The following is a 24,510-nucleotide window of genomic DNA, read 5'->3' as shown; positions in this document are numbered from 1 at the left end:
TATTGATAAAAATTACAGAAATGCTTTTAACTTCAGCCACAGAAGTCAATGGCTTTTTTAATCCATCAATACCATTTTTATCACTTGAAGGAAGAAGATGAAAAAGACAAATTTAATTATATTGCCTTCTACTTCCCTAGCACTTCTGCCAAGAGTCTAGAGGGAAAAGACAGATATTCAAAGAAGAGTAGTAAGTGTTCATGCTGAAGGCTGTGGGTGGCCTTTGGTCATTAAGGAAGGAAGTCCAAGACTCAAGCACCCCCTTCACTGCACACCCCTTTGTGCCATGTGCAAATGTTTAAAGTATTTAAATCCTAATAATAGTAACAAAGCTAAAGTCCCCTATACTTAGATTAAACCTTCATTTTATTACTTGGGAATACCAGTTTTCCTAAAAATAATAAAAGCAAAGAAAGTAGGGTCTATGTTTTGATGCCCACTAAAAGAAAGTACCAAAATGTTCTTGTGAAAATTGTGATAATACCACCTCCTCATGTGTAAGCACTTTCAAAGCCACAGATGCAGCATTAAAGAGAAGTTTGAGCTGAAGCACATGTTGTTGGCCAATAGGTAATAGGAATAGAAATTAAGCTTGTATAAGTTCCTCTTGGAATTCAGGAAAATGTTTATCATTCCTGACATACTGATATGAGTTCTTTCCTTGGTTAACTAGAACAATATAACAGGGTATTTTATTTTTAATCTTGTCAAAAAAAGCCCACTTCCGGCCAAGATGGAGGCATAGGTAGACACACTTTGCCTCCTCGCACAACCAAAAGGACAACAAATTTAAAAACAAAAATTAACCAGAACTGCAAGAAAATCAAACTGTATGGAAGTCTGATAAGCAAGGAGTTAAGGAAGAAACATTCATCTAGACCAGTAGGAGGTGTGGAGATGGGCAGCTGGGATGGAGAAGACGCAAGGCAAGGTGGCGGCTGGAGGACCAGGCAGGGGAGGCGGCAGCTGGAGGACCACGTGGTCCCACATTTGTATGCAGATAAACTGGAGGAACAGCTGGGGAGTGAGACAGACTGTGCAATCTAGGGTTGCAGTGCAGGAAAAGAATGCCTCAAAACCTCTGGAGGTAAAAATTTGTGGGGGTTGCAGCAGCAGGAGAAATGCCCAGCATCACAGGAGAGTCCATTGGAGAGACCCACGGGGTCCTAGAACATATACAAACACACCCACCTGAGAATCAGCAGTAGAAGGGCCCAATTTGCTTGTGGGTATTGGGGGAAGTGACTGAAAGTCAGCGGCAAAGAGCTGAGCAAGCACCATCATTCCCTCTCAGACCCCCTCCCCCACACACAGCGTCACAACACAGCGACCTGTGTTACCCCACCCAGGCGAAGAGCTAGGGCTCCGCCCCTCTCAACCTAACAGGTGCGCTGAAACAAAGGAATATAGCCTAAATGAAAGAATAGATCAAAGCTCCAAAAATAGAACTAAGTGATGAACAGGTAGCCAACCTATCACATGCACAGTTCAAAATACTGGTCATCTGAGTGCTCATTAAATTGGTTCAGTATGGTTGCAAAATGGAGGAAAAAGCAAAGCCTATGCAAAGTGAAATAAATAAAAATATACAGGGAACCAACAGTAAAGAGAAGGAAACCGGGATTCAAATCAACAACTGGGAACAGAAGGAAGAGATAAACATTCATCCAGAACAGAATGAAGAAGCAAGAATTCAAAAAACGGAGGGGAGGCTTAGGAACCTCTGGGACAACTTTAAATGTTCCAACATCTGAATCATAGGGGTGCCAGACGGAGAAGACGACGACCAAGAAATTGAAAAGTTATTTGAAAAAATAAAGAAGGAGAACTTACCCAGTCTGGTGAAGGAAATAGGCTTCCAGGAGATCCAGGAAGCTCAGAGAGTCCCTAATAAGTTCGACCCAAGGAAGCACACATCAAGGCACATCATAATTACATTACCCAAGATTAAGGATAAGGAAAGAATCTTAAAAGTAGCAAGAGAAAAGGAGACGGTTCCCTGCAAAGGAGTTCCCATAAGACTATCAGCTGATTTCTCCAAAGAAACCTTGCAGGCAAGAAGGGGCTGGAAAATAGTATTCAAAGTCATGAAAAACAAGGACCTACATCCAAGATTACTCTCTCCAGCAAAGCTCTCATTTAGAATGGAAGGGCAGAAAAAGTGCTTTCCAGATAAGGTCAAGTTAAAGGTGTTCATCATCACCAAGCTCCTATTATATGAAATGTTAAAGGGACTTATCTAAGAAAAAGAAGATCAAAAACTATGAAGAGTGAAACAGAGGGGCGGGGGAGGGGGAAGAATGGGGGAAACAGTATAGGAAATAAGCAGCATAGATACTAGGTACAAAATAGGCAGGGGGAGGTTAAGAATAGCATAGGAAATGGAGAAGCCAAAGAACTTATATGTACAACCTATGGACATGAACTAGCAGGGGCAGGATGCTGGGGAGTGGGGCAGTATAGGGTAGAGGGGAATAAAGGGGAGGAAAAAATGGAACAACTGTAGTAACATAATCAATAAAATAAAAGACTTTTTATAAGCCTAGATTCTTTGCATATCTTTTTACTGTCTTCCTCATAAGCTTTTCATTTTTGAAAAATTTATTTTTACAAGGACAAGGACAACAGGGTGGTGATTATGTGGAGGAGAGGTGGATGAAGGTAGAAAATGGAAAAGGATATAAGAGAGATAAATGGTAATGGAAAATAATACAATAAATACACTATTAAAAATTTAACTGCATTATTAATTTTTTAATTCAGAAGATATGCAGGATAAAAATAATTAAAGTAAATAGACACCATTTGAGAATCCAGGATCCACTTTTCTTGTAGTAATAGGCGTAAAAAATTTTCTTCTGATTGTAATATATATATGTACATGTTTATTTTTTTAAAAGGAGTGACTACATAAGGGAATAAAGCAAACAAATGATTGTTGCTAATATTATTTCCTTTTATTTTCTAAGAAATTTACATTACATGGTATTATACCATATAGATATATTGTAATTAACCAATATATTGGTAAAAATTTAGGATATATCCTCTTTTTCTCTAGAAACAATATTGTAGCAAAACAAACATGTAAATGTATATGTATCCTGTCCTTTTCTTACAGTAAATTTAAAAGATACACATATTTAGCATTTTGGTACATATTGCCAAATTGTCCTTCAGAAAAGTTCTACGCTTCCACCAGCAGTGCAAGACAGCCTCTATCTATCTGCACAGTCTCACCAATATTTACTTATCTTTTCCCCATATACTTGTTTCCTGTTTCTTTTTTGGAGATAGTTTATCTTCTCATGAGCCAGAGCTTTCAGAACTGTGAAGCATATTCAGCCACGCTTTTTTTGAACAACAGGCATTTCTTTATGTGTTGTGTGTGGCAGAGGAAAGACTGGAGGACTTGGATTTGCCTACCTCCCTCTGCAATACGAAAGCCCATATTGCACAGGCGAGCTAGTCATTTAATTAATATTAAATATTAATTGGCTCCAACTCTCTGCCAGACTTTGTGCCACGTGAGAGGGATATAGTGGTAAGCCAAACAAGTCTCTGCCCTCAGGAGTTTACCTTATTGTGGGGTGTTTTCTAAGATATGCATTTCCATCTTTACCATCAGATAAGGAAAGGAAAGATAAATATTTTTAACTTGTGAATGTTTGATTTCTGAATTCAGTAATTTTTTTTTGTCCATTTGTATTTCCTCCACTTGTTAATATGACTAATCTTGGTCTTTTCCTTTATTTTCTTTTTGACTTGTCAGCATTAATCACATTAACCCTTTGCCACTATAGCAGACACTAGTGCCCCTCTCTGCACTTGCTGACTAGGCCATAATTTTGTTCAGGTGCTGGATGACTGTGGTAAGTAGAGCTGAATTTGGTGTCTGAGCTTTTAGGAGAAACAGAAAATAATGTAGTAAGCCCCGGCTCTGGCATTAAATCCCTCTGTGATATTATAAGTGCACAGATTACTCTTGTTGTGTCTCTCCATTTCCTTACCTGTAAAATAAAGGAGCTGAACAAGACAATTTTTAGATTCTTTCTAGTTCAGATGGTCTACAGTGTTTTAGATTTAAGAATACAGAAGCAAACCCAAAATACATAGTGAAAAATAAGACACCATCATTGCTTTTAAATGATTTGTGGACTAGTAGGAGGGAAATAGATGTGTAAACAAAGAAAAAATGATCTACTAGGGTGGACTTTACAATGCAGAGCACTGAGACACTGGGACAATTTGTTTTCAATATTTATCTTTAAAGGTAGCTATCTTATGTCATTCACAAAAATTGAGTCCATGTGGACCTAAAGAGGATCTTCTAAGATTTGGGAAACAAAACTTAGAAGATTCTATAAAAGAATGTCTTTATAATCTAGGGTATGGAAGAATTCCTTCAGAGAGAAGCAGCACAAATCATAAAGGAAAAGATAGGTGTGACTACAATAAAGTCAATTACTTTTGTATACCAAAAGATACCATAAAAAAAAAGAAGAGTATCCATAACCAGGATCAGATATTGTAACACATATAATTGGAAAAGACTGATATCTAGATATAAAGAAAAAATGGATTAAAAATTGGGCAAAAGATGTGAATAGACATTTCACAAAAGACATTATTTAATATAAATAAGCAAGAAACATATGAAAAAATGTTCAACCTCATTAATAACCAGGGAAATTTACACGTACACACATTGTGTGTGTGTGTGTGTGTGTTCAATGAGATGCTTTTTATAAGTAAAACATTTGACAGCATCAAGTATTAGGATATGAAGTAGTAGGAAGAAGCTATACAGGGTGAAAGCAATACAAAGTTGTTTAACACTTGGCAAACAAGTCACCTCTATCTTACAAAGTTGAGGATTTGCAAACTCCATGGCTCAGTATTTCCACCCCTAGGTATAGGCCCTAGAGATGCTTTTGCAAATACATACAAGGAGACAGGGACAAGAATACTCATAGCATTATTGTTTCTGAAAACAAAGAACTGTGAACAAGCCCTGGCCAGGTGGCTCTGTTGGTTGGAGTGTCATCCCTTATGCCAAAAGGCTGAAGGTTCAATTCCCGGTCAGGGTTTGAGCCCCATTCGGAGCATGTATGGGAAGCAACCAATTGATATTTCTCTCTCACATTGATGTTTTTCTCTCTCTTTCCCCTACCCTTTCTAAAATCAATGAAAACTTATTCTTGGATGAGGAGTAAAAAATGTTCACAGAAAAATAAATAAAGAATATTCATATAGCACTAAAAAGTGAATGATCTAACACTATAGGGACTGATATGGGTGAATTTCACAAACATGATTTAGAGATAAAATAAGAGAAAAGAGTTACAGGAGAATACATATAGTATTATGTCACTTATATAAAATCTCACAATATACAAAACTAGCCTTACCTACTGAACAACATAGCTTGGTCTAGCTGACCTTAACCATGCTCAGAACACTTACAGTAGCCTAGAGTTGTGTAATTATCTTGAGTTTCATCTCATGAATAATTGCCTTCTTCTTCTTTCCAGAAGCAGAAGACACAAATGGACATTTTGTAGACATGACAGGATGCAAAACTACAAAACACAATATCCAAAAAACACTGGCAACACAGTACACTGTAAAGTATTGATTGTTTACCCTTGTGATCATGTGACTGACTGGGAGCTGCAGCTCACCACCACTGCCCAGCATCATGAGAGAGTATGGTACTGCATATCTCTATCTGGAAAAGATCAAAATCCAAAATCTGAAGTATGTTTTCTATTGAATGTGTATCACTTTCCCACCATTTTAAGGTCAAAAATCCTAAATCGAATCATTATGGTTGGGAACTGTCTGTATTCATCTTTTCATCTGGTAATGAATATTTTGGTTGTTTCATATTTTTAACTATTATGAATAAAATCTTCTGTGAACACTGTTAGGGACTGAATGTTTAAGTACCCCTAAAATTCATATGTTGAAATCCTGACCCCTAGTTTGGCTGTATTTAGGGTAATTAAGGTTAAATGAGGTTATAGAGTGAGACACTGATCAGATAGAATTTTGTGTTCTTATAAGAAATACCAGAAAGGTTGCTCTGTTCCTCTCTCTCTCCATGTGAGCAAAGGAAAGGCCATGGGAGGACACATGGGAAAGGTGCTGTCTAAAACCCAAGGGAAGAGTTCTCACCAGATGCCAAACTTGCTGGCACCTTGATCTTGAACTTCCAGTCTCCACAACTGTAAAAAAATAAATCCCTATTGTTTAAGCCACACAGTGTATGGTATTTTGTTACGGCAGCTTGAACAGACTAATACATTGTAAGGAATTCCCTTCCTGCTTAAACTAGTCAGAGTTGATTTCTCGTTAAACTTAAAGACCATGATTGACATGGTGTGTATGACCGGAGTTTGGAAGTAGTCGTTCAAGAATAAAAATGGTGCTATTGAGAAAGACCAGAGCATCTCCTGGGTGCTGTGTCAAGAAGAACAATGTAAGATATCACAATATTTTAAGCCAGGGAGTCTTGTGACCAGGTTAGCTTTTTAGAAAGATAATTTTTAGTGGTACAGAGGATAATTTGGAGAGGGTGACATTGTGGCAATGTGTTTAGTTTACTAGGACTGCAATACTGCAGTAACAAAATACCATGGGCTGGGTGGTTTAAACAACAGAAATTAATTTTCTCATGGTTCTAAAGTCTGGAAGTCTAAGATCAAGGTGTTGTCAGGTCTGGTTTCTCCTGAAGCCTTATTCTTTGGCTTGTGGATACCTGCCTTCTGTCTGTGTCTTCACGTGGCCTTTGTGCGTATTTGCATCCCTGGTATCTCTTCCTCTTCTTATGAGGGCACCAATCATATTAGATTAGAGCCTCATCCTTGTACCCTCATTTAACCATAATTACCTCCTTAAAGATATATCTCCAAACACAGTCACATTCTGGGGTACTAGGGGTTATGACTTCAACAGACAAATTTGGAGATAATAAAACTCAGCCTATAACAAGCAAGGAGTCCAGTTAGGGTGTTATTTGGAATAATCCAGGCAAGAGGTAGAGAAGGCCTGAACAAAAGCAGTGGCATTGAGGTTTGGAAGGTGGACACAAATTCAAGAGCTAATACATGGGAAACAGTTAACAGGATCTGAGGTTCAATGAAATGTGATGATCATGAGAGAGAGAGACTCCAGGAAAGCTCTCAGGATAGATCATAGACAAATCAAGAAGTTAGAAAGCAAATGTTTAGTAACCTTGGTGTTTTGGATCTATGGGGATTGTAGCTGGGCAGAAAGTAAGTCTTCTTACTATGTACTAAAGTCAGGAGGGTGGGAAGAGTGTAGAAAGAAGGGAAAGTAGCAGAGGGCTCACTGAAGTACAGACACAACAATGAGTGGCTGAGAATCAAATTGTGATCTGGGTCCCTTTAGCCTAAATCTTCCTCTTCACTTCAAACCCTTGGCTTGTTAGGTATAAAAAAAGATGTTGTGTTCTGAATGTTGAAAACTTTATATACTTCAATTTAAACTCAACCTATATTTAGTGAGCACCCATTACATCATTCGTCTCTGTGCCAGGTCCTGGAGTTACAAGTAAACATTAGCTAGCAGTTACTGAGTTTCAGTTATGAAGGCTGGGCATCAGAATCATCGGTGGGTCTTCTGCCCAGGCTTCACATATGGAAATCTGATTTAGGAGGTAGGGCTCACGAATCTATATTAAAACAAACAAACCAAAAACCACAGAAAAACTCTACAGGGGATTCTGTTATAGCCAAGATGAAAACTAAATGAGTCAGGCATTATTAGGCACTTCTACGTAATATCTTATTTAATTGTCACAATCATCCTAACATGTAAGTATCATTAACTGAGCCTATAATCTGGTGGGGAAATACATATGTGTGTCAAGTAGTCATGAGGATATGAATAGGAAAATACCATTTTAGGAGAAAAAGAAATCCACTTGTTCACCATATTTCAGATGCTTAGTAAATACCAGGCACTGAGCTTGATTCTAGAGCTACAAAGATGAAAAGAACATAATGTCACCACCCAAAAGCTACAGGTCTGAGGAGAATATGGTTATATAAATCTCAAATTATAATACTGAATTGAACTCTATCCCAACAGAGTTATGTACAATGGATGCCAGAACAACCAGAGCACAAAAAAGTCATATCGCTGTGACAAGCAAGTACTTGAAGAGAGTCCATTTAAGCCAAGATTTAAATAGTAAATTGGAGCTCACCAGACACACAGAAGAAGGAGGCTCATTGAGGCAGAGGAAACATCATGCAACAAGGTGGGGCTGAGAGAGAAGTACACTGAAGCAGCTAAGAGAATTCCTTCATGGATGGATGAACTCATTTGGAGCAGAGAGGGTTGGCCTTCTAGTAGGAAAGGTCAGTTATGAAATTAAGGAATTTGGAGTTTGTCCTACAGATCTGTGGTTTTCATATTATACTCAGTGGAGCCATGAATACTCCTTGGAGTCCACTGATGAGTTATCTGGGAATGGAGAGTGGAGCCAGTAGGTCAGGCACTGGGTCTCCCTCCCTGTTTCAACCACAAATGCTCTGCTTTTGTCCATTTGATTGTGGGCATTGGTGAAAGACATTTTCTTTTAAACAAAGGGTTCCATGATTAAGGAAGGTTTTAAAAGCATAGCGTTAGGTGATATCAAAACTTTGAAGAATTTAAAACAGGAGAGTGCTATGAGTTTTCAAGGTGAAAATAGTTGCCAACAGAGTCCAGTGCTGAAGTGATGTCAAGAAAAACAAGTACTGAAACATGTCCTTTGGCTTGGCAATTGGAAAATGACCTTATTGAAAACAATTGATGGAGCTGGGTAGGGAGTGGAGAACAGAACACAGTGGATAGTAAAATGAATATGAGGAGAAAATGTGGAGACTATGCTCTTAAGAGTCTTAGAAGGTAACGGAGGGAGATTTGGCAATAGCAAAAGGGAAATTTATCCAACTCATAAGTTCCCTGCTGAAAATTTTTCAATGGCTCCCACTGCTTTAAGACAAACTGTCTCTAGTATTGCTCAGCAGCTAGGAGAGGTGAACATAAAGGAAATTTTGGGGGAGCCAGTGCTGGGCATGTGACATTGCCGGGGAATGACCTAGGGAGATGTATGGAAGTGTTGTAAAGAGTCTTGGTGAAGTGGTGGAAGAAAGCAAGACAAGCGATACCAACAGCTAGGAGATAAAAAGAGTCCTGGGGGTTTGGAGATGTAAAGTGATTGTGGGAGTGAGACTGCAGGAAACATTCAAGGTTGAGCTTGTGCATGAAATGTTCTGGGTGAGATAATGTATACGGTGGGAACATTTAAGGCCTTCTTAAAGTGACATATTTTGAGACAAAGAAATAAATGTTCTCTTTGTGCAAATGGCACCACCTCCCACCAGTCACTCAAACCTGAAACATAGAGTCACCCTAAGGTTTAGTTTCTTTCCTTTTCCTTCCTTACATTCAGTTGACCATCAGGTTCTTTGGTTTGTATTTCTTCACTATCTCTTGATCACAGTTGCCTTGTTTGAAAACCTCAAAACTGCTTACCTCATTTAGTTTCAGTTCTTTTTTTAAAATATATATTTTATTGATTATGCTATTACATTTTCCATTTTTTCTCCTCTTTATTCCTCTCCTCCCTGCACCCCCCTCTCCCATCACCATACCCGCCGCCCCCCCGCCCCGCCTTAGTTCATGTCCAAGGGTCATACATATAAGTTCTTTGGCTTCTCCATTTCCTATACTATTCTTAACCATCCCCTATCTATTTTGTACCTACTGTTTATGCTTCTTATTCCCTGTACCTTTCCCCCCATTCTTCCTCCTTCCCCTCCCTGCTGATCTCCATTTCTGTGATTCTGTTCCTGTTCTAGTTGTTTGCTTAGTTTGTTTTTGTTTTTGTTTTTAGGTTCAGTTGTTGTTAGTTGTGAGTCTGTTGTCATTTTACTGTTCATAGTTTTTGATCTTCTTTTTCTTAGATAAGTCCCTTTAACATTTCATATAATAAGGGCTTGGTGATGATGAATGCCTTTAACTTGACCTTATCTGGGAAGCACTCCATCTGCCCTTCCATTCTAAATGATACCTTTGCTGGAGAGAGTAATCTTAGATCTAGGTCCTTGTTTTTCATGACTTTGAATACTACTTTCCAGCCCCTTCTTGCCTGCAAGGTTTCTTTGGAGAAATCAGCTGATAGTCTTATGGGAACTTCTTTATAGGGAACTTTCTCCTTTTCTTTTGCTACTTTTAAGATTCTTTCCTTATCCTTAATCTTGAGTAATGTAATTATGATGTGCCTTGGTGTGTGCTTCCTTGGGTCGAACTTATTAGGGACTCTCTGAGCTTCCTGGACTTCCCAGAAACCTATTTCCTTTGCCAGATAGGGGAAGTTCTCATTCATTATTTTTTCAAATAACTTTTCAATTTCTTGGTCTTCTTCTTCTTCTCTGTCTGGCACCCCTATGATTTGGATGTTGGAAAATTTAAAGTTGTCCTGGAGATTCCTAAGCCTCTCCTAATTTTTTAAAATTCTTCTTTCTTCATTCTGATCTGATTGAATGTTTATCTCTTCCTTTTGTTCCAAATCATTGATTTGAGTCCTGGTTTCCTTCTCTTTACTCTTGGTTCCCTGTATATTTTTCTTTATTTCACTTTATATAGCCTTTGCTTTTTCCTCCATTTTGTGACCGTACTCCACCATTTCTGTGAGCATCCTGATTACCAGTGTTTTGAACTGTGCATCTGATAGGTTGGCTGTCTTTTCATCACTTAGTTCTATTTTTGGAGCTTTGATCTGTTATTTGTGCCATATTTCTCTGTTTTGTAGCACCCATTAGGTGTAAGGGGTGGAGCCTTAGGTTTTCGCCAGGGTGGGGCAACCCAGGTTGCTGCGTTGTGACACTGTGTGTGGGGAAAAGGTCTGAGAGGGAACAATGCCTCTTGCTTGGCTCTTGGCTAGCTTTCAGTCACTTCTGTTACCCACAAGCAAATCAGGCCCTTCTGGTGCTGATTCCTGGGTGGGTGGGTTTGTGTATGCTCTAGGTCGCCGTGGATCTCTCCAAAGAATTTTCCTGTGAGGCTAGGAGTTTCTCCCACTGCCGCATCCCCCACAGAATTTTACAGCCAGAGGTTTTGAGGCTTTCTTTTCCCTGCACTGGAACCCTAGATTGTGTGGTCTGTCTCACTTCCCAGCTGTTCCTCCTGGTTTATCCACACGCAAATGTGGGACCACCTGGTCTGCCAGCTGCTGCCTGGCCCACCTGGTCCTCTAGCCGCTGACTTGCCAAGCGTCCTCTCCACCCTTGGTTGCCTGTCTCTGCCCCTCCTACCAGTTCGCATGAATGTTTCTTCATTAACTCCTTGGTTATTAGACTTCCATACACTTTGATTCTCTGGCAATTTTGCTCACTTTTTGTTTTTAAATTTGTTGTTCTTCTTTTGGTTGTGGGAGGAGGCAAAATATATCTACCTACACCTCCATCTTGGCCGGATATTGTAGTCTCTGTTCTGATAGCCCTACTCATTTGCCACACTCTTCAAAAAATTCAACTTATCCGCCCTGGCTGGTGTGGCTCAGTGGACTGAGTGCCAGCCTGCAAACCAAAGGGTCACCAATTTGATGTCCAGTCAGGGCGCATGCCTGGATTGCAGAACAGGTCCCCAGTAAGGGGCACGTGAGAGGCAACCACACATTGATGTTATTCTCCCTCTCTTTCTCCCTCCTTCTCTCTATAAAAATAGATAAATAAAATCTGAAAAATAAAATTCAAATTATCCAAAATTTATAAAGAACTTATAAAACTTAATACCAAAACAAACAAACAGACAAACAAACAATCCAATTAAAAAATGGGCAAAGAAACTGAATAGACACTTCTCCAAAGAGGACATACAGATGGCTAATAGACATATAAAAAGATGCTCAATGTAACTAGTCATCAGAGAAATGCAAATTAAAGTCACAGTGAGATATCACCTCACACACACTAGTCAGAATGGCTATGATCAATAAATCAGCAAACAAGAAGTGTTGTTGAGGATATGGAGAAAGGGGAAAACTTTTGCACAGTAGGTGGGAATGCAGATTTGTTCAGCCACTGCAGAAAGCAGTATGGAGATACCTAAAAAAATTAAAGATGGAACTGCCTTATGACCCAGTGATTCCACTTCTGGGAATACATAGGAATGAACCTGAAACACTAATTCAAAAGAAAAAGCATCCCTATTTCACTGCTGCATTATTTACAATCACTGAGATACAGAAGCAGCCCAAGTGTCCACCGATATATGAGTGGATAAAACATCTATGGGACATTTACACAATGGGATACTACTTGACCTTAAAAAAGAAGAAAATTTTACCCTTTGTGACAGCATAGATGGACCTAGAGAACATTATGCTAAGTGAAATAAGCCAGTCAGAGAAAAACAAATACCATATGATTTCACTCATATGTAAAATCTAATGAACAAACTGAACTAACATGCAAAATAGAGACAGACTCTTCGAGAACAGAATGACAGCTAAGTGGGGTGGTAGGTTAGGGGGTGGAGGGATTGAGCAAAAAGGAAAAAGGACTCATGGACAAGGACAACAGTGTGGTGATTGTGGGAGTATATAAGGGGGATAAATGGTAATGGGAAAAACACAATAAAAATTGTTTTAATTGGCATTTTCCTGACCAACAGCAAGGCTGAGCTAATTTCATCTGTTCCTTGGCCATATAGAAATTTCTTTTCTAAATTGATTGTGCAAATATTTGTCCATATTTCTAATGCATTGTTTAGTTTTCTTACTAATGTTTAGGAACAGTCCATACAATAGAATATAGCCAAATGCTTATCTTGCCTTTTAAATGTTTATAGTTTCCTTTACCATTAAGAAGTTTTAAAGTTTAATGTTGTCAAATTTTCAATCTTTTCCTTAAAAAATTCCAAATTAGATCACATCACTTTCAGGCTTAAATTCTTCTAAATGGCTTCATATTGCCTTAAGAGATAATACCTTAGCATGGCAGGCAAGGTCATTTGTATCTGGTTACTGTTTACCTCTTTAGTCACATAGTTCTTTGTGATTAAAGGTCCTTGGAAAGACCTTTCTCATCTTCTGTGGGATCTTACTCTTTTCCAAGATTCTTCATATTTACAGAGATATGCGAACCTTATGTCCCTCCCCAGAAGAAATGACTGTCAGTGTATGAGTAGCTCCCTGTGCATTCTCCTGGCCCAGATTTTATCATGTGCTTTCCCCTCTGATTTGAAAGCCCTAGAAAACAAAACATTGTTTTTTTCACCTGTCAACCTCAGAGCCTATCATAGGGTCTGGCCCGAGTACACACTCAGCATACATTATTGAGTCAAAGAACAAGTGAATGTTGAAATCACCTTAACCAATGGTAGGAGTTGGGGTGGAGGACTGCGAGTCAGAGGCCAAAGTCCTGGATGAATGTGAGTTTAATAGCTATGTTTTAGAGGGCCCAGCAATCAACATCCTCTTTCAGAGAAACTGCCTTGGCTACCAGTCAGCTGTCTGGCAGCCCCTGTTCCTATCCCCATTCCTGTACAAATGATTTGAGCTATCTACCCCACATTCAGGTTTTCCAGGGGTGTGTGTGACTTGTCATGAAAAGATGAGCTGTGTTGATTAGATTTTCTCCTGGGGTCTGGAAATTGAGAGACAGATTAAAGTGATAAACTCCAGAAGATTGGGTTAAAAGGATACATCAGGAATTGTCAAGAAATAAATAACAGAAGTTGCAGAGTGGCCCTGAAACTTATTTTTATGACCTGTGACACTTTGGGATTCCTACACTAACCCGCTCTTAATTGTTCTTTTTGTATTGCTTTTTACAGAGAGAGAGAGAGAGAGAGAGAGAGAGAGAGAGAGAGAGAGAGATCAATTTGTTGTTCCACTATTTATGCATTCATTGGTTTCTTCTTGTATATGCTCTGACTGGAGATGGAACCCAAAATCTTGGTGTATCAGGCCAACACTCTAACCAACTGAGGTACCTGGTCAGGGTTCTTAATATTTCTCAATTTAGGACATATCTTACCATTGACACCCTGTAAAGCTTGCTTTACCATGGGGCAGAGACAAAAAGTTGTAAAATTGCTATCATTAAATGGGTATATGTAAATTTAGACATCCACAGAAAAAGTGTTTATTTGCTATTTACCTTAGTTATGTATATTGATGGTGTCATGCAGTTTAATTTTAATCTTAATCCCCAAGTGTCACTTTAGGCATTTTCCAAAAGGTTATATTGTGATAAAACAGTAAGTTATTGTATATACAGAGTAGTTGTTATGCATGAGGAATTCAATTAAACGTGGAAATGGCCAACTTTATTTCTAAATTTGATATAGAAGTTACACATCTAGAAGAGGCTGGCTTGATCAAGTGAAGTGTTTGAGGACCCTTAACATTTGAGTGTTAAAGCTTTCTAGTTATCAAGAGAAGCTGTGTAGACTCCAGGAGTATGAATAAAGAGAAACCAAATTTATAACCCAAGACGACACATTGCTAAAGCTTGTATATTCTTTGAAATGTCTCAAAATTGTATTGTTAATTACTAAAAGTGCTAAAAAGATCAAATAATAACCATAGGTTATGAAAAGCAACAAGCCATTATGCTATAGTTAGCTAGATGGTCAAAGGGTTGGTTATACGAGACTCTAGGCAGCAGAGGTGAGAAGGCTTAAGCTTAACTACTGATTACCACACTAAAGAAAAAAGTGGTACAATTATAGTGATAGTTAACATTTAATGAATGATTACTATGTGACACTGTGTTAAGAACCTTTAGAGGTTCTATTTCAGCCTCAGAACAATTCTATTAGATTAATGGTGTTATACTCGTTTTACAATAAGAAAGCTAGGAGGTAACTCCAGGGTGTTTCCCTTCCGGCTCTCTCTCAGAGCCACGGATGCCTGTGTGCATTTTTATGACTATGCTTATGCTTTTTAGGTTGGGTTTAAAAAGTATACATTTAAATATCCATGGTGCAGGCGCTGCAAGTTGGAGGGAGTGTGATTTTCAGAACTGTATCATCTTAGAACTGGCGAAGGCTACTGAGAAAGGTATTAGTAAGAAGGAATGTTTTCTGTGGTTTTGAGAAAACATGCGTTTCATGCGGTTCCTCCGCATGAAACGCCCTACCTCTCATACCTGTCTGAATCCTTCTGATCTTTCGATGCTCACCCTAAATGCCAGCTCCTTCAGGAAGTAGTCTCTGGTTATATAAAAACATATACATGGGAGAGATTTCTAAATTATTAAGCGATGAAGCCAATAACTGAAAGACGGATTTTATCATTAACTTTTACCCTCGCTCCTTTCCTGGCTGTAGTTTCTTTAAACTGAAAGGAAACGGTGGCTTGGCCTATCTCTTCCTTTTATAATTTCTCCTAACCTCTTCAGATTTCTGCCAAAGCAGCCTTAAAGAATAACTCTCCTTGCTAAGACCTGCAGGAGGCGGCTTCCCCGCGTTGGCACTCAGAAGGGAGGGGCTGGAGAAGCAGAAGAGGCGGGGGCTCTCAGGGAAGCGGGGAGCGCAGACACGTGACTTCCTTCCCAAGGAGCCTCAGCGACCGGCCTCCCAGCAACCGGTGCGTTCCACCTGACGACGCCGGCGCATCCCGGTTGGCCCTCAGGAACGCACGTGGCTAAAAATGTATCTACGGTCGCTCTGCTCATTGGCTTGGGCTACTGTCGCTCAGATGCGTTGCCAGAGCGCCGCAGGCGGTGCTGCCGGAAGCCCCTCCCACTGGCTGCTGGGTTTGTGGCTGGCTGGCTGAAGCTGTCACTCCTGAGCCGTTTCCCTGAGGCCGGTGTGCTGCAGGGGAGGGGTGTGGGAGGAAGAAGAGCTTGACTAGCCGTCGCTGTTGCCGCTGCGTTCTTCGCGACTGCTATGACCCTCGGGCGAGGCTCCCTGCTCAGCTCCGCGCCACGCTAGTTTGCGGCCTTGCGCCCGCCGTAGCCGCCTGGGCACCCAGGGCGGCCGCTCCCGCGGCTCCTTAGAGCTCCTCTAGCGCCGCCGGCTAGGCGAGGCAGAGGCAGGATGAAGATGACGGTAGATTTCGAGGAGTGTCTGAAAGACTCGCCCCGCTTCAGGTAACTGGCGCGGCAGCCCGGCGCTGGGCCAACGTTACCCCGGAACTGCCTCCCCCGAAGGTGGGGGGCGTGAAAGCCGACCGGCGGAATGCGCGGAGGGCCCCGCAGCCCTCTCCTTCTGACGGGGTGAGCGGCAGTTTTCTCCGCTCTTGACCCGGCGAGGGCACTGCAGCCCCGAACGACTCTCCCTGAGCTGCGAGGCTAGCCGGGAAAGGGGGACGTTGCCTCCTCATCCTTCTTTCTAGTCCTCTGACCGGGGTGAAGCAACCCGGAGGGGCCGGGCGCACCCGCTGTGCTCCGAGGACTGGGGTGCAGCCGCGTCACTGAAGACTCGTGCCCTTTTCTGGCGCGCGCTGTCGTCCCTTGCCTCTTGCAACTATCCTTTCCGCCTCCTTCCGCTTCTCCGTTTATTACCCCCCCCCCCCCCCTTTAAGGGAGCTTTCAGGGCACCCTTTTGCAGTTCACTTAGTTCCTCTTTGCGCTTTTCCGCTCCCATTAACCCTTGGAGGAAGTAGTGGGGAGCGGCGAACTGGGACGTCGACTTCTGTTGCTTGCGTTTCCCTTGCCAGAGGGGCTCTCAGGAAGGTGCTGGGGGTGGAATCCCTTTAACCAACCACACATTCTGTCGATTCGGGTCCGAAACTATCTGCTTTACTTTCCACTTAAGCTTTTTGAAGTGGGCATCGCATTCGAGAGGTATTGGGTTGAGGGGTGAGAAGTAGGAGAAACAGTGCTTTTCTGTTTTGAGAACGGAAGTAGGAGGGCCCTAAAGATTGCACTTACGTTCCTCTTCCAGCAGCGTAAGTCCGGGAAGGCCCGGACATCAGAGCTGGATGCTCCCAACGCATCAGTCACAAAAATTGACGTGGTCGGATTCTCATGGGCTTCTCTTCCTCCCGTGCAAGAGGCGGCAGTCCTGAGGGTTCCAGAGTACATGCTCTTTCTTTTTCGGGTATCGTAGGAAATTCTTCAATTGTTTTGGAAAATGGAGTTTTGCTATGATGTATTTTATGGTGCATTTACAGGACTAGGTCTGTCCTGAGGCCTTTAAAAAAGGGGGGGGGGCTTAAAACTTCTATTAGATAGTGACATTTCTTGAAAGCTTCCCCAGAACATTAAGGGAGGGGGTAGTATGTGTGTGATCTCTAGGCCAACCCTAGAAAGTGTTTTGAACTCTTTCATCTTCCTGGGAGCTAACTGTTCTCATCCTTATCACTGTTAATTAGACTTCCCATCTTTTTTTTTTTTTTTTCCTTTCAGTGAAAAGCAAACTGTTATAAATCTAAGGAACTTCTATTTCTAAGAGAAAATTTAAGAACACTTTCTGGTTTTGACCGTTTATTTTTGATTTGTGCGTAATTTTATTTAGAGCTTAGGGCTGTTGCCTGTAAAAAGCTGCACCTGGTTTGATTGCTGCTGTTAGGGTTTTTGAAACTTCCATGTTCTGTGTGAATTGAAGGTCTCAGGAGACACAGATGGCTTGTGTAGGACAGCTTTACTAGTTAGATTCCAGTACCGTGTGGCAAATGAGGTAATTTTTAAACTGCACCTTATAAAATTATGCTTTTGTGAAGCTTTTATGAATGAGTCAGCTCTTTGTTTATTTTTTACTGCAATAATCACAGCATTTTTCTCCTAGAGAACATATATGGCTTTGTGCTCAGTTTCTTCCACATTTTAAATTTGATTAAAAAAAAAAAAGTTGAGAGAAGTGACAAAGCTTTAGCCACTGGTGGTCAAAACCATGTAATATCTTTGTTTTTGAAATAAAGGAAGTATTGAATATAAAGTAAGAGAAAGATACTGATTAAGTTGTATGGAATATTATAATGAAGTGTTACTAGATTTGAATAATATCCTACTTTAATTAAGATATTAGAGATTTTCAAGAGTTGTTTCTAGAATACCAATTACTGTTGGCTGCAATTTGGAAGAAAAACCAAGATTCAAAGAACTCCAATGTCTTTTAAATATTTTTGGAACTAGTTTGGATATACGATAGAGGGAAGAATACCAAGAAATAAAAGTTCTCATAACTTACATTCCTAGCTTTTATCGTTTTTCTATAATCCCATTACCAAGTAGGTTTCTGTAGAAGTTGAAAAGACTATTTCAGGAGTCATTTTATTCGTACACTTTATGTGTAAAAGAAACTTTGAAGAGTATTTTGCATTTTTATGAGTGATACGGTAAAACTTTCATATCAAAACAAGATTTGTGAGGGCTGGGCTTCATTTTGATAGCAAGGCAGCTACCTTACTTACTTATTCATTGTAGTTTCCTGATCTGTTATGCTGCTTTTAAGTTAATACCTATTTTTATTTTAATTCATAAATGAATCTTGTGGCATTTAAGTTTGGCATGTGGATATAACTGCGTTGGGTGCTGTGAAACTAATGCAAAAGGCAAATCTTGCTGAAGAAAAATTTGAAATTTGAAAATTTTCCTGTTAAATTGATAAGGGAAGCCTGAGGAGGACTGGATAAGGGGAGAAGGATCTTGCAATTTGCAGCATTGTCTTTAGTCATTTGAATGAAACCAGTGGTTACTTTTGCATGCCAATTAACATTTTTACCTCTTTAGATGGGAAGACACATTGTGTAATTTTGGGTTGCCTTTTTAGTTTTTTAAAAAGCCCTTCTAAAGATTGAAATTTTGTTCATCTAACAATCTGCAAGAATGTACATGTGTCTAAATGTACTTTTTTAAGGTGGAAATTTTCCATTTTAACAAACATTTGATGTTTGAAATTGTTTGGGCTATAATTGTATGTAGAATTGTTTTTTAAAATTTTGTAAAATGTTAATAAAAGTGTACTTTTTCTTTATGTAATCATGGTTCACTAGTAAGTGAACATTTTGCTTGAAACAAAGTTGGATTAATCGGTGCTTTAATGAAAGATTTTTGGTCTAAACAATACTCAGAAATATTGGCATTAGCACCCTTCAAACACTTCAGTCTTTATCTGATACATTTTTTTTTTTCTTGACAGTGTTTATGGTACACCATTCTGAAGGTATTTTTGTGTGCAGATTCTATTTCAGATATGGTCCTTGTTCAATAAAAAAACCTAAAAAGGTGTTTTGGTCCAAAAGTTCTTAATGGGTGAAAGTATTGGAATAAAATGTAAACAGTATTTTTAGTTATGTTTTGCTGTTAAGCTGGTGCTGATTCTGGTTGCTTTGCCACTGTACCTTTCATCTTTAGAACAGATGCACTCTTAGCAACTGGCACTTTATACATGGAATATATATAGTGGGTAAGGGATGAGGAGAAATATGTTTTCATCTCAGAAGTGGTAGAATTGAATTATAAAGTACTGGGTTGGCCAAAAGTTTTAGTTTTTTTGCATGTGAGGGCTCTAGTGGCCCTTAGCTATCTTTAACATCATTTGAAACAATTTTGTTAGATTGTATTTTGACAGCTGTCATATTAGTATGCATTAAAAAAAAACTTACCAAAACTGGTGAATTTTTGTGCAGCTGTTTTATAATATTGAAGATGAGAGAAAATATGCAGCATTTTTGGCATATTATGCTTTAGTATTTCAAGAAAGGTAAAAATGCAACTGAAACGCAAAAAAAAAAAAAAATTTGTGCAGTGTATGAGAAGGTGTTGTGACTGATTGAACGTGTCAAAAGTGGTTAGCAAAATTTCTTGGTACTATTGACATTTGGCCAAATTATTCTTTGCTGTGGGCTGTCTTATGCATTGGTGGATGTTTAGCAGCACCCCTGACTTCTACCCACTAGAAGCCAATAGCGGGAGATAGCCGATGTGCTCATAATATCCAAATCAATAAAGTTATTGGTGAAAATGAAAAATTTATCTTTTATTTTACAGAAAAAATGTAACAGACTTTTTGGCCAACCTAATAGTTTTTATCATGAATCAAAATGTAGGAATCCTGCTATCATTCCTCACTGTAGCTTCTAATTCTTCCTTTATAATGTAGTACCAACCTAAGTTGAAATAAGGAAGAACAAGTCTTTATAATGTGCCAGACCTTATACTGGATACTTTTATAGTTACTCTCTCATTTAATGTTAAAATATACAGTACCACGAGGTAGGAATTACTATCCTCATTTTTAGAATGTTTTATTTTGGTTCCATGTAAATTTCTGGAGTACTTGTTCTATATCTGTGAAATATGTCATTGGTATTTTAATAGGGATTGCATTGAATCTATAAATTGCTTTGGGTAGAATGGATATCTTAATAATGTTAATTCTTCCAGTCCATGAACAAGGTACGTTTCCATTTATTTCTATCTTCCTCAGTTTCTTTCTTCAGTGTTCTATAGTTTTCTGAGTATATGTCTTTTACCTCCTTGGTTAAATTTATTCCTAGGTATGTTATTTTTCTTGATGCTATAGTAAGTGGGCTTTTTTTCCTAGTTTCTCCGTTTGATAGTTTATTGTTGGTGTAGAGAAATGCCATCAATTTCTGAATACTGACTTTGTATTCTGCTGCTTTGCCTATTCACTTATTGGGTCCAGTAGTTTTTTGATGGAGACTATAGGGTTTTCTATGTACACTGTCATGACATCTGCAAGTAATGACAGTTTGACTTCCACCTTTCCAATTTGGATACCTTTTATTTATTTCTCTTGTCTGATCACTATGGCTGGAAACTCCAGTACTATGTTGAATAGAAGTGGTGAGAGTAGACATCCTTCTCTTGTTCCTGATCTTAAGGGAAAAGCTTTTAGGTTTTGTCCATTGAGTATGATGCTGGCAGTAGATTTCTTGTACATAGCCTTTATTAAGTTGAGGTATGCCCCCTCTATTTCCACTTTGCTGAGTGTTTTTTATCATAAATGGGTGGTGGATTTCATCAAATGCTTTCTCTGCATCTATTGATATGATCATGTGGAGAAATCTAATGAGCAAAATAGAACCAGAGACATGGAAACATGGAACAGACTGACATTGCCTGGGGTGGGTAGGGGGAGGGGGATAATGGTGGAAAGAAGGAGAAGGGATTAATCAGAGAACATATATGAATGACCTGTGGACATGGTCAGTGGTGTGGGGATTGACTGTGGGAGTGGGGAGTAGGCTGGGAGGAGGAGGGAAAAGAGGGAAAAATTGGGATAACTGAAATAGAATAACAATATAAATGAACAAGCAAGCAAGCAGGCATGCTTTAAAAACCCACCCTGGCTGGGTGGCTCAGTTGGCAATAGCACCCTCCCATACACCAAAAGGTTGAGGGTTCAATTCCCACTCAGGGACACATAGCTAGATAGTGGCTTTGATCCCTGGGGTACATATGGCTTGATGTTTCTTTCTCACATTGATGTTTCTCTCTCTCCCATCCTCTCTCTACAATCAATCGTAGCCTTAGGTGAAGATTTAAAAAATATGTTTAAAAAATCCCAAACTGGATATTTTGAGAAGTTGACTTTTTTTTTCTTTTTTGAAGAGAGATGAGGGGGAGTAAAGAAGAGAGGGAGAGAAAAATTTGATGTATCAGAGAAACATCCACTGATTGCCTCTTGCATACCCCCAACTAAGGACATAGCCTGAAACTCAGGTGTGTGCCCTGACTGGGAATTGAACCAGCAACCTTTTGGTTCATAGGCCAACGCTCAGTCCACTGAGCCACAGCTGCCAGGGCTATGTTGACTTTCTTCTTGATGGTGGACTTTCAAATGGTGGATCTGGAAGGAAATTCAGTCTTTCTCTCTCAAGCCACAGGCTTTAATTGCATTTCAATTCCATTAAGTTTGTATATGGTATCTTTTATTATACAGATATTTAAAAACTGACTTTTGCCCTGGTCAGGTAGCTCACTCGGTTGGAGTTTCATCTCAATGGGTGATCTCTGGTGGGGGTGTGTTCAGGAGTCAACCAGTGAATGCATAAAGAAATGGACTGACAAATTGAAGTTTTTTTCCTCTCTCTTTCTCTAAAAATCAATAAATAAAAATTTTTAAAAACCTGACTTTTGTGTATTACCTAGAAAAATCTTCCCCTACCTTATTATTATAGGATATTTTTATATCATTTTATAGTAATTTTTAGTTTCATGTAATGAAACTGGACTTTAGTTTTAAGTGGGGGAGATAATTTTATTTCTTCCTAATGAAAGTCACTTGTAATACCTTTTATTGGATAATTTATCCTTCCCTACTGATTTAAAATTACACACATGCACATATACATACACATATACATGAGTCTTTTCCTGGATTCTACTCTTTCCATGATGTATTTATCTATTCTGCAAATACCATTTATATTTTAGTTATAATACTTCATAGTCTGTTACGGTATCTGGTGAGACAAGTTTTCCCTTATTATTGTTTTTTTTCCCAGAAATTTCATGGCAATTCTTGAATATTTTGTCTTTACAGTAGTTTCTTCAATTTTAGAGGAGGGTATGCCTTTCTAAGTATTTTGCTCTTTTTATTTTAAACTAGTTATGTAAAATTTTAGCGATGATTCAACTATATTCAGTTTAAGAGACATACTTTAGTTTTAAACACAAATAAGTTGAAAGTGAAAAGATAGAAGAAGATAAACCATGCAAGAAGTACTCAGCTGGAATAATTATACTAATATCAGATAATACAGATTTTTAAGACAAAAATTAGTAGGGATAAAGGACATTAATTAATAGAGATTAATGATAAAAGGGTCAATCCATTAGGAGGACATAACACTTACAAACTTACATGCTTAGCAGAGCCCCAAAATACATGAAGCAAAAACTGACAAAATGAAGGGAGAAATAGACGATTCAACAGTAATAGCTGGAGACATCGTAAATACTTTAAATAATGGGTAGATCAGCTAGGCGGGTGATCAACAAGGAAATAGATGTGAACAATACTATAATTCAAAAGGACTTGAGATGTCTAAAGAACTTTTCACAAAATAATATCAGAATTCACATTCTTCTCAAGTACAATGAAACATAGACCATATGTTACACCATTAAGTAAATTTCAGTAAATTTAAAAGGGATTGTACAAAATATGTTCTTTGATCACAATGGAATGAAATTAGAAATCAATAACAAAAGAAAATCTGAAAGATTTACAGATATGTGGAAATTAAGCCCCACACTCATATGTAACCAGTGAATCAAAGATGAAATCACAAGGAAACTAGTAAGTACTCTCAGAAAAATGAAAAGAAAAATATTAATACAACATATCAAACTTATGTGGTGTGGCCAAAGAAGTGCTTAGAGAGAGATTTATACCTGGAAACACCTACATTAAAAAAGAAGGAAACCCTCAAATCAGTGATCTAACTTTCCATCTTAAGAAATTGGAAAAAGGGGAACAAACTAATTTCAAAGCAGGGAAAAGAAGGAAATTTTTTTAAAAAGACTAGATTAGAACTAAGTGAAAGAATAAAGTAGAAGAACAATGGAGAAAATCAGTGAAACCAAAAGTTGGTTATTCAGAAGATCAACAAAATTGACAAATCTTTAGCTAGACTGACCAAGAAAAAAGGGAGAAAACTCAGAATACTAGATTCAGGTATGAAAGGGGGGACATCATTACTGTCTTATAGAAATAAGGATTATAAGAGAATACTATGAATAATTCTTTGGCAATTAATTAGTTAAGTTGGATGAGTTTTTTCCTAGAAAGACACAAACTACTGAAACTGACTCAAGAAGAAATAGAATATCTAAGTAGATTATTTAAAAAAATAAAGAGTTCTGGGCGGCGTGGCTCAGTTGGTTGGAGCATTGTCCTATAAATATTCCAAGGTTGTGGATTTGATTCCTGGTCAGGGCACATACCTAAGTAGTTGAGGGTTTGGTCTCTGGTTGAGTGTGTAGGAGAGGCAACCAATCGATGTTTCTCACATTGGTGTCTCTGTCCCTTTCCCTCCCTTCCTCTCTTTCCAAAATCAGCATGTTTCTGGGTGAGGATAGAATAAAAAACAAAGAGATTGAATTAGTAATTTAAAAACTTCCAAAAAAAAAAAAAAAAAAAGTCCAAGCCAAGATGGCTTCAGTGATGATTTCTACCAACTGTTTAAAGATGAATGAGCAACAATCCTTCACAGACTCTTCCATGAATAGAAGGTATTCTTAACTCATTCTGTAAGGTTAGTTATTACCCTGCTACCAAAGCCAGACAAAGATATCACAGGAAAACTACAGACCAATATCGCTTATGAGTACAGGCACAAAAATCCTCAACAAAATATTAGCAAACCAAATATAGCAACATATAAAGAGGATTGTATACCGTGACCAAGTGGAATTTTTATCCCATGAATGCAAAAATCGATCAATGTAATATACAGTATTAATGGAACAAAGGACAAAAAACCATATAATCATCTTAAGAAGTGGAGAGAAAGCATTTGACCAAATCCAACATGTTTTAATGATGAAAATACTTAATAACTAG

General features: G+C 38.8%; 2 protein-coding genes across 3 annotated transcripts in view; both read left to right on the top strand.

Moving 5' to 3' along the window:
• The window catches only part of APOD (apolipoprotein D), a 251,879-nt gene that overhangs the window by 104,855 nt on the left and 122,514 nt on the right, over positions 1 to 24,510 (top strand). The window lies entirely within an intron of this gene.
• The window catches only part of ACAP2 (ArfGAP with coiled-coil, ankyrin repeat and PH domains 2), a 168,655-nt gene continuing 159,963 nt past the window's right edge, over positions 15,819 to 24,510 (top strand). For both annotated transcript variants that reach the window (XM_054575094.1, XM_054575093.1), the window contains exon 1: positions 15,819 to 16,121. In XM_054575094.1, coding sequence (XP_054431069.1) covers positions 16,069 to 16,121 — 53 coding nt within the window. In that variant the 5' untranslated portion in view covers positions 15,819 to 16,068. The remainder of the gene's footprint in view (positions 16,122 to 24,510) is intronic.

The sequence above is a fragment of the Pteronotus mesoamericanus genome, unplaced genomic scaffold, assembly GCF_021234165.1.
Source record: "Pteronotus mesoamericanus isolate MK-2021 breed Mesoamerican mustached bat unplaced genomic scaffold, CSHL_Meso_final contig_27, whole genome shotgun sequence".
Taxonomy (NCBI): Eukaryota; Metazoa; Chordata; class Mammalia; order Chiroptera; family Mormoopidae; genus Pteronotus; species Pteronotus mesoamericanus.
This window is presented reverse-complemented; position numbering and strand designations above follow the sequence as displayed.